This window comes from Phalacrocorax aristotelis, chromosome Z (genome assembly GCF_949628215.1).
Source record: "Phalacrocorax aristotelis chromosome Z, bGulAri2.1, whole genome shotgun sequence".
Classification (NCBI taxonomy): Eukaryota; Metazoa; Chordata; class Aves; order Suliformes; family Phalacrocoracidae; genus Phalacrocorax; species Phalacrocorax aristotelis.
The window spans coordinates 50,081,518-50,093,605 of NC_134311.1; the positions used below are offsets into that span (position 1 = coordinate 50,081,518).

Genomic DNA, 12,088 nt, shown 5'->3' on the forward strand with positions numbered 1-12,088 from the left:
GTAAGTTTAGCTTTGTACACAAGATGTAAGATCACTCTCTGGCTTAGTTCTAACTGTTTGAAAAGGAAATTTTAAAGTAACAGTAATGTTTGGTCAAATAAAGGCATCCTTGCTAAATTTTCATGGATGCCAAATTTCTACTGAATCAGGGTCACTTTTCCATTTTCCATGTCCAGATTTTAAATATGTATTTCTTTCTACCTTTTTGATAAGGGTAAGTGTCAGTAACAGTATCCACTGTTACTGATTCCTTCCTTTTTCTCTAAAGGGATAACATCTTAATCAACACAGATTGGTGTGTGGGAGGGTACTCTGTGTTATTAAATAAAAATGAGGATGTAATAAATCAGTTTTTAAAATCAAAGAGTATTAATTCAGTGTGGACCTGAAGTACAACTCATTTTGTAAAGAAATTTCTATGAAAATAATATGTCACATTTTCAGTTCATCTACATTGTAGTCTGTATGTCAGCAGCTATGCACTTTCTTTAATTTCTAACTTCCTTCTTGTTTATTGTGGACATGTCAACCTGCAGGTCCAAATTAGTAAATAAATGTGTGTTTCTTAAAATTAAAAAAAAAAAACTGTCAAAAACAAAATCATAATTTGATGCGCTAATGACAAGGCCGAAAGACCCACTTTTTTCAGTGGGATAAAGGAGTATACTTAACAGGTTTAATATCTGTTAATATGCAGATGATTTCTGACCTTGCTCTCCCAGTTTTCCCTTGAAATTGTGGCACATATGGTATCCCATGTTCCTTAGTCATGTATTTACCACAGATGAACCAGAAGATAATTCTACACTGTAATTAAACCCTACATTCTCATTTAATTTGTGTGCAGGGGCTACTACTAGGCTGCATAAGATCAATCACATTTGGCAATCTTCTACCAAATTGGGAAATAAAAGCTTCTTATGGATAAAATTTCAGCTGTGTTTTGCATGTGGTGGTTTTAGGGGTTTTTTTCTGTCTGAGTTTTTAAATGTTTTATCTCTTTATTTTCTTATTTTAAAGAAAGTTTGAAAGCATGTATTCAGCATGGTGTTTCTTTTGACTTTCTAGCATGTCACAGGATCTGTTGTAATTTAGCTGTATTTTGTCTTTAATTTTTTGTGTTTTCATAGCATATGTTGATTGATGTGGAGGTGTGTCAGCAAATAAGTGTGTTTTCTTATTTGTAGCCACAAAAATAAAGTGTGCTTAGCTGGTTTTTGAGTGGGTTTTTTGAGTCAAGTTCTACACCTGCTGTTCACATGCAAGTCAGGTTAAGCTCAGTAGGAGCTCCATGCTTTTGCATGGGATATGATGAGATCTTAAAGTCTTCTTTCATAGCATATTCAGTTGTTGTGCTTGGCATGATTACATAACAAAAGCCCTCCAGTTTTTTTTAAAAAGTAGCTACTTCTATCATCTCAGTAGAGCATATTTTATATATTAAAAGATGAAAATATAACAAATGCAATTACTTCCTAAGTTAACTGCAAAACATTATTTGAAGAAAGTAAGTGTCCACATGTCAGTGTCTAAAACAAGTTGTGGAGGAAGGGGTTACATGCAGTCAAAATTTGCCAGTTTCTGAAGTTGTAAGTAGTTCCTTTTTTTCCTTAGAAAAGGAAGTTTTATGTCAAGTTTCATTTTGCACAAAGTGTTTAATATGAAATCTCCCCTTAGGAATGTCACATGGCATACAGAGGAGCATATAACAAAAGTAGTTTAAAAAAGAATGGATGTTCAGCATCTTTAAAAAAAACTCTTTCACAGTAAGCTAATTATTGAGATTTCTGTTCGTGACGCTGGTGATCTAGTCAGGTTCATCATGTAATGAGGAAGTCTCATTTTCTTTGGTTTTATGTCCTTTACGTTTACAGTAGGGTAACTGGACCTTTAGACATCTTAGCTGAGTTTCCAGACGCTGTTTTGTGCATGTCTGAACTGCTTGTATGTACGAGATTGATTGATTATGATGGTCTACTGCTGTTACTAATTTGTTTCCCATTTCCGATTGGCTTTTACTTTTTACAGCTTTGAGCAGTAATTCAGTCCCCTACGCCTCCCTGATTGGCTCTGTGTCCTCCCTCTCTAGCCAAACTACCACTCAGTCCTTATATGATAATAACTCTCTCCCACGATTCGCTCGAAAAGGTCTAAACATCTTTGTCTCTATTATTTTCTCTGTTCAAGCACTGTTTTAGATGTACATCAGTCCACCTCCATTTCTGGATCAATCTAGAGTTCTCTTGTGCCTTTCACTCACATATTTTCCATAGGGGTGCTTGATCTGGATCAATCAGTGTAATTGTTAGATGACTGTCACCCACAGTCATTTTGAGAAGAGCCAAGTTCTATTAAGTGAAATTTCTAAGAAAATGGGAGACAACCAGAACTGATTCAAATAAATCAGTACTTATGGACTAATTTGTTAATTGAAATTTATAGGAAATCTCTCCGTATATCTGAATATTTTGCTTTGTTAGTTGACTGACAGCTTGCCTTAAAATCTGCTTTAAGTAATGTCTCATTGCCACAGACGTGCTACGAAGGTAATATATAAATATATACGCATAGGGGTCAGAAGAATTAGGGCCAGTGCTGCTGGACGTTATTTTTGACTCTAGTAAGATGTCTGGAATGTCAAAGAATCAAAAAGAAAACAATAATTAAAAAAAAAAAAACACGTGCTATAGTGTGACTGTGTTGTAACTACATGGTCATTTTCAGCTGCGTTTACAGGAAATGCAAGTTAACTGTCTTAGGCATGCTCTTGAAATTCACGGTGACAAAGCAAACTGCATTGTGCAACATGGCTTCCAGCTTGAGCCCCCTTGAGTCATCACTGTTTTTCCTTCGTAATTTCAAGAGATCCTGGGGTTCACTAGCTTAATTTTTCTAGCCAGCTCTGATTTCTTCCCACAGGCAATTGAATACTCACTTTCATTTTAGGTGTGATAGTATAAAGCATGAAGAGAAGAATGTAAACATTTTGGAGAAGGGTCATGAAGACTAATAGCGTGAAACAGACATGTTCACAAATTTTTGCCTGGCAAATCTTCAGCTGGCAGATTGTTCTAGTTGACCCCATATCTTTTCTGTCTTTCTTTTGCCTTGCTGTCCCTCTATTCCTTTCCACACCCATCTCTATCTCTGATTCCCAGCTCGTCTTCTTCTTCACTCAGTATCTTCATCAGTGGACAAAGATGTTTACACCTGAAGTAGATTGTAGGTACTTCTGGGGGTTGATAAATGGGGTTTCAGATTAAGCGTATTTTAAGGTACTAGTGCAGTCAGTATGTGTCCAGCCAAACTGTACAACCCCTGCCTCTACAATCTGCTACTAGTGAAAACATTTTTGAAGTTCTAATTGTCTGATGTCCAATGTTGTCTTCAGTGACTGTTGTCTAAAAGCAATGGTGCATGTTATTCTGGTCATTCGTAGTTGCATGTGAATGTCGGTCACCCCAAAATTTCATAAAATACTTAAGTATTTCTAATTTAGTCAGAATATTTAGTCAGTCTTCTAGACCTTGATGCATTATTATTAATCCTCAAGCTATCCATTTCATTTTTTACAATTTATTTTGTAAGTTAGTTTTATGTTGGTTTGAGGTTTCTTTGTTTTTTACCATTTCCTTTGCAGGTTCAGGTGTCTCCGGTTACCTCGGTAACCTTCATACTTCAAGTTCGTTTTTCTTGATTATGCATAAGTCACTTTGTTTTCTGTCAAAACACTATTCTTTCCCCTTTAGGGCTCTTTCAGTGTCTGTTTCTCAGCTCACCTTTCCTCATCTAATTCAATGGAGTTTCCATTTCATGCAGTGCAAGAGAGGAGTTTGAAATGACATTAAGAGTCATTACTCAAAGCAGAGGTGGACATCAGGTCTAACTGTCTCATTTTTCCACACCTAGCTAACCTCATTGATTCATATCACAGTAACTCTTTCCTCTACACTAGGAATGTTAGCTTTGGGAATATGCTTGGTGACTTATTTTAATTTGGCTTCAGACCTCATCTATCCAGAGCATGTCCTGCTTTGAGTAACCAAACTATTTGCCTGCTTCTCTCACATATGACATCTTTACTACTTACACATTTCTAGCCATTCTAACTACTGCATTTTCTACATTTTAAAGCAATGCCATCACTGTAGCTTACTTTAAATTCTGTTCTTCTTTCTTGTTCAACAGGTATGGCCAGTCATCCCCCAATACCTATCTTGGAACTTGCAGATCACATTGAAAGATTGAAAGCAAATGATAATTTGAAGTTCTCACAGGAGTATGAGGTAATTTTCCCACTTTCTCATTATTCAAATTGTTTAAAATGTCATGCTTTGTTTCCCTAGACTTTTCCCTGATATGTATCCACCCTGATGGTGCCAGTTTTGTATTATATTAAAACCATGTTAAAAAAAGTTCTCTGTGTAAAATGACTGCATTGGTGAGGTAGCTCCTTCGCTTGTAACAAGTCATTCTCTTTTCATACTGATACCTGTCAGGCAGATTTCATGGGCACACTCTTGAAGAGTGTGTGAATGATACAGAACTTAATCTTTTTAATATACACAAACATCCATCTACTCTACAGGTAAAAGATCCTTAGGTTATTTTTAAAAATCTCCAGTGTAATGTTGGCAGGACACATACAATACAAGCTCCAAAGAAGTTACAGTGCACTGTGTTAATTTCGCATGATTAAAAGAATTTGCAGTTGAGTGATGTCTTTCCTAATGTCACAGTTTCAAGACATTGTATTTTCCTCCTGTCAATAATGCCACATTGATAATATGTGAGTGATGGTCTATAAGAGCATGAAAGTATTTACCTGGAAGAGAGTAATGATTTACAAGCCACCTTGTCAGTAATCCATGGAGTATACCTCCCCAGACAGGCATTCGTACTGTGGAGAGTAACAACGTCTCATGTCAGTAATTTGTGGCTAAAGGGACTTAAATAGCCATCCATTAACCACAGTAAATTATAGCTGTTTCTTCAGTGCCAATATGGTCTATGTCAAAAATCTGTGGATAAAGTATGCACTGAACCATCAGAAAAAGAATGCTTCTTTAGAGCAGCTATAGACAGTCATGTCCGTGATCCAAGGATTAACAGTTCCCAGAGGGATCACTGGCAGTATTTTCTTTATAGTCTGTTCTGTCACTAATCCTTACTTAAAAATCCCCAAGGTTTTTTTAGGATGGTGGAGTAAAAACCCATGTTACTCTCATTTTTTAGGGACTGCACATTCATTGCATTTGAAAGTTCATACGAACAGTGACATTGCAATAAAAAAATAGTGAAGAAGACTTTCACATGTTGAGTCGCTAGTAAGGTGTCACTGCATGGTAGAAAGATCCTGAAAATGCCCAATGTATTTGAAAAGTCTGGACAGAAAATATTAAAAATGAATGCTAAGTGCTATGATATAGCAATTGCCTATTATTTAATTAAATGTGCTGTTCAGAAAGCCCTTAAGACTCCTCCAAAAATAATCTCATTAGATGTCAAAAGGAGTATATAGTCTCAATAATACATGGAAATAACTTTGTTCAAAGAGCATTGAAGGATTGCTCTTTACCGTTGCAAACACAAAAAACGTGTGAATATGTGCGCACATTTCTATGTGTAAATCCTGGGTTTTTAAGTATGAAGATTGTAGTACAATCAGACAGGGGAAATATATGTAACAGCATGTTCACCATAGAAAAAGCTAACATTTGGTGCAAATTGGACAATCATTTCCTGTTGTACTGTGGGCAAATTCCTTGGAATATCTATGTAGGAAATTCCATTTAATAAATAAAAACTGTCATTACAAGTCAGATAATGCAGTATAACATCCATAAAAATAAACAATGCACCTTTACTACGTCTTGAGTATGTTGTGGAGTTGACATGGTTCTTCTATGCTGTCATATAACTTCAAGGTTTTGTTGTTTTATATTTCCTTTATTATTTAATTATTTAAAACATCTTGAGAACATTTAAAAAAATCTTAAAAATATCCTAACCATTTATAGCAAGCATTGTGAAGGTACGTCAAATCATTAAATTCTTAGTATCTGTGCCTGTTGAACTTTTTACCAGTCTGTGTAAACAGCCCAGCTTTCGCTTCCTCCCCACCTCCCCCCACCCCCTCCCACCCCCCCACCCCCCCGCCAAACATACCATCTGGGGCAGAGTTCTCTGGCATTCAAGATTAAAATGTGGGCAACAGTAGGTCAACATTGAGCTTCATTCACATTGCTTTGCCCAAGGGAGTTCAACATTTATCTTTGAAATCTCAGCTTTAGAGGTACAACTTCATTTCCATCTAGTCCAAGGTTCATCCATTTTGAAACAGAATTAGTGAAAAGCACTGCTATTTGATTGCGTGGTCCAGTCTAGGCAGTGGACTAAGGCTGCAGTTTGATGATCACTGTAAGTCATCTCACTGCCTTGGCTGTGAATTCCGGTTGTCTTTCTTCTGCCAATCCTGGCACTAGTGCATGTGCAGCTGTTCAAGGATTATCTCAGGAAATAGACTCAGCTGAAAACTAATTGTTTTATTTTTCTTTGCTGTTTTCAGTTGGATCGATTCCCTGAACTAGCTCACCACATGGCTCCATGAGCTGTAGTGCCAGCACAAGGGAGCTGGTGGGAATATTTGTGGCTGGGGACTGGGACCTTTTCTTTCAGCAGCAGTCCTCACTAATGTCTCCTAAAAGCAACTATCCAATTCTGAGGCAGAAATGGGTACAGATGGTAACAGTTCAGTTATTACCACTTTAGATTACGTTTGAACTGGTGACACAGAAGGAAAAAGAGGTACTTTGCATCTTCAAGGGGTAAAGCTGTAATATGCAGAAGGAAGCCACTGACCTTTACTGATAGTAGTGAAGTCCTCCAGTTAATTCCCATTTGGGGAAACAAACACTTTTCATCAGTTGCTGGTGATGAATTTATATTTTTTTCATAATGCCCTCTCCTTCTTGGCATTCCATTATTTTATTTTACTTTTCATGGAATTTCTTACATTCCATGGATTAAATTATTCAAAAATAGATTGTTAGCATACAACAACTGTTATGACAACTTTGTGATACGATAAAATAAAAAATATATGTATATATATACAGTTTCCTGATGAGCACTGACTTCTCATCCAGATTGTAGAATTTCTTTCAGGAGTATAGCTCCATTTCAAATAGATGATTTAATTGTTTTTTAGCACATGCTACTTTAGTTGCTACTTCAAAATAATTACTTTTTTCACAACTCAAACAGATATGCATCCTTTTCTTCTCTTCAGAATTATCTGAAAATTTGCTCCTGTTCCGTACTTGCTCAGGTTGTATCCATGGCCTTTTGATCAAAATTTCTGATCAAAATCACGTATGAGTTTGTTTTACTCCTTTTGAAAGAGTATCGCTTCCTTGCCTATTCCACTTTCTCTTCAGTCAGACAGAAACCTCCCCATCTCTTCACTACTTCCAAAAGAGAGAAAAAAGTTCTCTCACAGAAGGTGTGCATCTACCTCCTTTCTCCTCTGCTGATTTATACCCTCTGGCATCATTTTCTAATGAAACCCCCTAACTTCCATGCACCTTCCTAGGGGAGGTGAAGGAGAACATCTTTGTAGACCATGAGAGAAGACAGGATTGCTTTCTTCAAATAACCCCAAACTCAGTCCACTATTCTCCATTCATCTGGCTCAAAGCTCCCCAAATGGGTTTTTTAGGGGTAGGTTTTGGTTGGTTTTTGTTTTGGTTTGGGTTTGGGGGTTTGTTGTTTGTTTTTTTTTTTCTGAGAATATGTTCCTTTGTGTGCTGCGTGAAATCTATTTGAGAAAGAATCTGAAATTGCCATTAAAGAAATAATAAATCCAAACTGCATACCTCCGTACTCTGGTTCTGAAAGGAACGCCCAGGGTAATGTGGCAAGTTGGGAAAGCAGGTATTGCAAAAAAGTAAGTAACAATATGTACAGCATAAACTGTATACTCTTAGGGGAAGGAAAAATAAGAAAGAGAACTCCTTCATTGCTATGATGTGGTAAACAGAGTGTATTCTCCAGTGCAGACTGTCTTCCAGCTGTGTTTTTTTTTAAGCTTCAGTGTCGTCGATTAGAGGAGTTCCTACTTCTACAAGTCTTCAGAAACTATTTCATAGGGCTTCTCCTACCCCAGCTCTTACAGGGCATGGTCATGAGAACAGTGGAGGCTTCTATAAGTATACTTCTCTCACAACTTTACCTTCAATACCAGATTTCATGGGAGAACAGGGGCTAAGCCTCAAAGATTATGACTATTGAAAGATTTAAAGAAACCTATAATTCACCTGTTGGATAGACTGGTTTTGTAGTTTTAGCATAGGTAGTGCTATGTCCTCTTCTCAATAAAGTTCATTTCTACTTCAAAATAGTTTTTTCATAATCCTTCATTAATTATTATTAGCTTGCAATCCCTAAGCCTTAGCAAAATGTTGGTTTGCCTCGTTAACATGATGTATCCTATATTGACATAGTTCCTTTGTATTCCCTAATTTAAAGCCAAGGTTTTGACCCCAACTGATTATGATGAAGCTTTTGCTGACCTTTGCAATTTCATCGGGATTTTTGTGTATTGCAAGGCTCTGTATGGACTTGACAGCTGCTAATCAGAAAGCCATATTCATAGGAAACTGACCTTTATATCATATTTCCTTCTTAACTGAGGCTTCAGACTTTAACAGTTAAAAAGTGGTCATGGAGATAGACTGAATCAGAACAGTAACCTTCTGCCTGCCTTAAGCAATACACTAGATGTATTTGTAAAGTCATTTCCTCCTATAACATAGAGAGAAAATCTATTCCTCCAGAGCAGATACCTGGGCCTCGTGCAAAATAGTTTCACATTTATTATCCAAGATCTGTAGTCATAGCTTTACACACTTAAGGAAGTAGATTCAGATTCATACCATTTTTGTGTGAAAACCAGTCACTGAACGCCAAAATTACACTACCAGCCTTTCTGTGTTATTGTATGTTTTACTCTGTGTGTGTGTGTGCACTAGTTAACTAATGTTACCAGAAGTTGTGTATAATTTTAATATTTTCCCTCATCAGGCTTCTTTCTGTAACTTACAGCCAGTATTTTGCTTTAACACAGAGTATTGGAAAAGATGAGGATGCATTTTGACTCTGCCACACTGCCCAAGTATTACAAAGGTTTTTTAGCTTTTCAGTATCAGTGGGTAGGATTTGTGATGAGAAGACAGTTTACTGAATAAAGTACATTTATCTTTTTGTGTCTCAAGCTGCAACAAGAAAAACACTGAACACTAAAACATAATAAATTTTATATATTAGAAGTACATAGAGAACTTGTTATTGATATAAAACACTTTAAAAGTCCGTGAAGAACATATAACCTGCTGAATGAATCTGTACCAAACAGCTGTACTTAACTGCCATATCATTACGGATAATAGTGACTCATACACAAAAATCAATCTCTTATAAGCCAAAATTAGTTTTCTATTTTTATCTTCACGATACTTTCCTCTTTCTAATATTACAAACATCATTCATTAGTATTCTGTAAGTTTACTTTCATAGGATGTGCTCCATTTATTGAGAAACAATTAGTGTAGTCAGCGAACGATGAAAAGTTGTTTGTCTTCTTATTAATAGCACATATGCTATTGTATTAACCTACGTTGTTTGGTGCTTAGTTCCACCTAGGGTAGTATCTGAGCCAGCAGTGTAGTTATGACAGAGAATTTTAAAGACATAATGTAGGAATCTGAAGTGGCACTAGTCAGTTTTGTAGCAGTGTATTATCTCCCTTTGTGCTGTGAATGATTCCTTGGGATAACAGCATTTGTTTATGCTTAGGTAATTAGAAAAATATTGACATAAAAGAAGGCTGGTGTTACCATATCAGGATGCTGGGTTTTGGTTTGATACCTAATGCTATTTTGCCAAGGAATTCCACAGAGGTGGTTTAAGTAGTCAAATACTGTAATGAATACCAGGTTTATGTTGCCCAGCTGAAAACAGTGATATGTGGAGGAAGAGAAAAGTAGTCCACTACTTATATCAAGAAAAATTATTCAAGGACAGACTAGGTAGGTCAACTATAGGTAAAACTGAGTTTTGTGGGGGCTTTTTAGAAAGATTCATTTGCAATATTTTTAGGGTTTTTATGAGGGAAATGGAGGAAGCAGTGAAGAATTTCACTGCTTTACTCCTTTCTTAAAAAAATAAATGTTGGCAGTGCTTTAAAAATACATTGAATATTTAAAGCAGCACCAGTGTCTTATATGAGACAAAGTCAGTGTTTTGAACTGCTGGTTTTTATGTACTATATAAAACAAAGCACCAGGTTGTTTTAATCCAGAAAATATTTAAACTAAGCAATGTTTTTCATTACGCAAGTATTCGTCTGCTCCTGATACTTGTTACCTGAAGTTGAGTGTAACCCTCTGTTTTCAACCCAAAATTATTTCCACCACAACTGATTATGATATCACGGACAAATTATTATAATTGCAGATGGGGAATAAATAGATTACGCTAAAGACTAGAGGCAAAGAATAAAAAAACAGTAGGACTGGTTCTTAAAAAGTTAGGTCTTTTATGTAATTGACACTCTCCTCCAAAGATGTTTTTAAGCAAGGGTTATTTTCCTCTGTAAGTATAGTTTAGTTATATATAGCTTGTTTTATTCCATTGGAATCACATTTTACATTATCTCATTTGGCCATAGGAATATTAGCTTGATACTGTAGAGGAAATACCTTTGTCCTTGAGAGGAGTTTGGCAAAAACCTTAGTAGTATTTCTAGCTACTCTTGAACAGTGGGGTCACTGTCCATCACAAGTCAACAGGAAATACCTCACCTGTGCATCTTTAACTGTTTTTAGGAGCAGGATACAAACTTATATTTGAGTTCCAAAGAAGATTTAGTCATGCAAAAAATGTGGGTTTGTCACCTCATATCTCTTCAAAATGGCAACCTTTACAGTGTGATATGAAAAACTCTGCCTTAGTAAGAAAACATAATTCCAGTTAGCAAGTTGCCATGATCATGTATATTAATACATGCATCTAGCATTCATGTTTTGGTAATGCAGTATGTAAAACTGATGCTATTAGCAAGATTCCTGCATAGTACAATAGCATCCTATCATAGATTCATGCGCTGTGATGTGAAATTCTTATCATAGTCATTGAGATTGGTAAAAGAGGGTCTAATTGTTCATTTTTATGGGTAACTGACTACTTTCTCCAGTTATGCAGGGTCTATTTGCATTGACATCCTCTCAGATTTGCCTTTTTCATTTTTCTTTCTCTACCTGGTCTTAGGTTTCTCTGTGATCCAGTTATTTTTGGTTATTTAATTTGAGCCTCAAACACAGAACCTACAGTGCTGGGGAATTCTTTATAGGACATGATTTCTTCACCTTCTGGGCTTGTGAAACCTACACAGTAACTCTCAATCCCCACAACACACAAAAACTCAAATCTGCTTGCTCTTAATTTGCTGGTGTAGTGACCCTTAGTAGAGCACTGTTCCTGGGCAGTAGGCATATGTCACCTTACAGCAGGAAGGGTGGCATTTGGTCATACTCTCTTCTTCCCCAGCACTGTACCAGGATATATTCCTGGAAGTCTCACAGTCACAGCAGGGAACATTTGCCTCTTGGCTAACTAGTGTAAAGGAAAAGTTCACAATGAGCAGGTACAGAGTTTACTGGAGTGGGGTTATTTGAAATTCTTCTGGGAACATGTTTTGGTTACCATGATACATAGTCAAAGAACTATTTTATGGATGGTGCATTGTGCTAGTAAATATTGCTCAAGTCTTTTCCCAGTAACAGATCAGACTTTTGTTCAGCAGCCAACCATTTAGAGCACAATAGCTGAAAGATTAGTCAAAGCATGGGAGGGCAATAACAGTATTACAGATAGCTTTATTTCTTTTGCACAAAACACCCATACTACACAGTTATGCTATGAAGAAATCCAGTCCTTTGTTAATGACAGCTTTATTGAAGGCAAGCTTTCAGAATGAATATACTAGAAATCCTATTAAAGTGCCATCCATTAAACCATTAAAGCACTC

The 12,088-nt window shown here is 36.4% G+C and overlaps 1 protein-coding gene across 7 annotated transcripts in view; it reads left to right on the forward strand.

Annotated features, from left to right (window-relative positions):
* The window catches only part of PTPRD (protein tyrosine phosphatase receptor type D), a 458,392-nt gene that overhangs the window by 380,747 nt on the left and 65,557 nt on the right, over positions 1 to 12,088 (forward strand). For 6 of the 7 annotated variants that reach the window (XM_075078277.1, XM_075078275.1, XM_075078278.1 and 3 more), the window contains one exon: positions 4,189 to 4,286. In XM_075078277.1, coding sequence (XP_074934378.1) covers positions 4,189 to 4,286 — 98 coding nt within the window. Of the gene's footprint in view, positions 1 to 2,028; positions 2,149 to 4,188; positions 4,287 to 12,088 lie in introns of all 7 variants that reach the window. The other variant, XM_075078282.1, reaches the window with a different exon arrangement.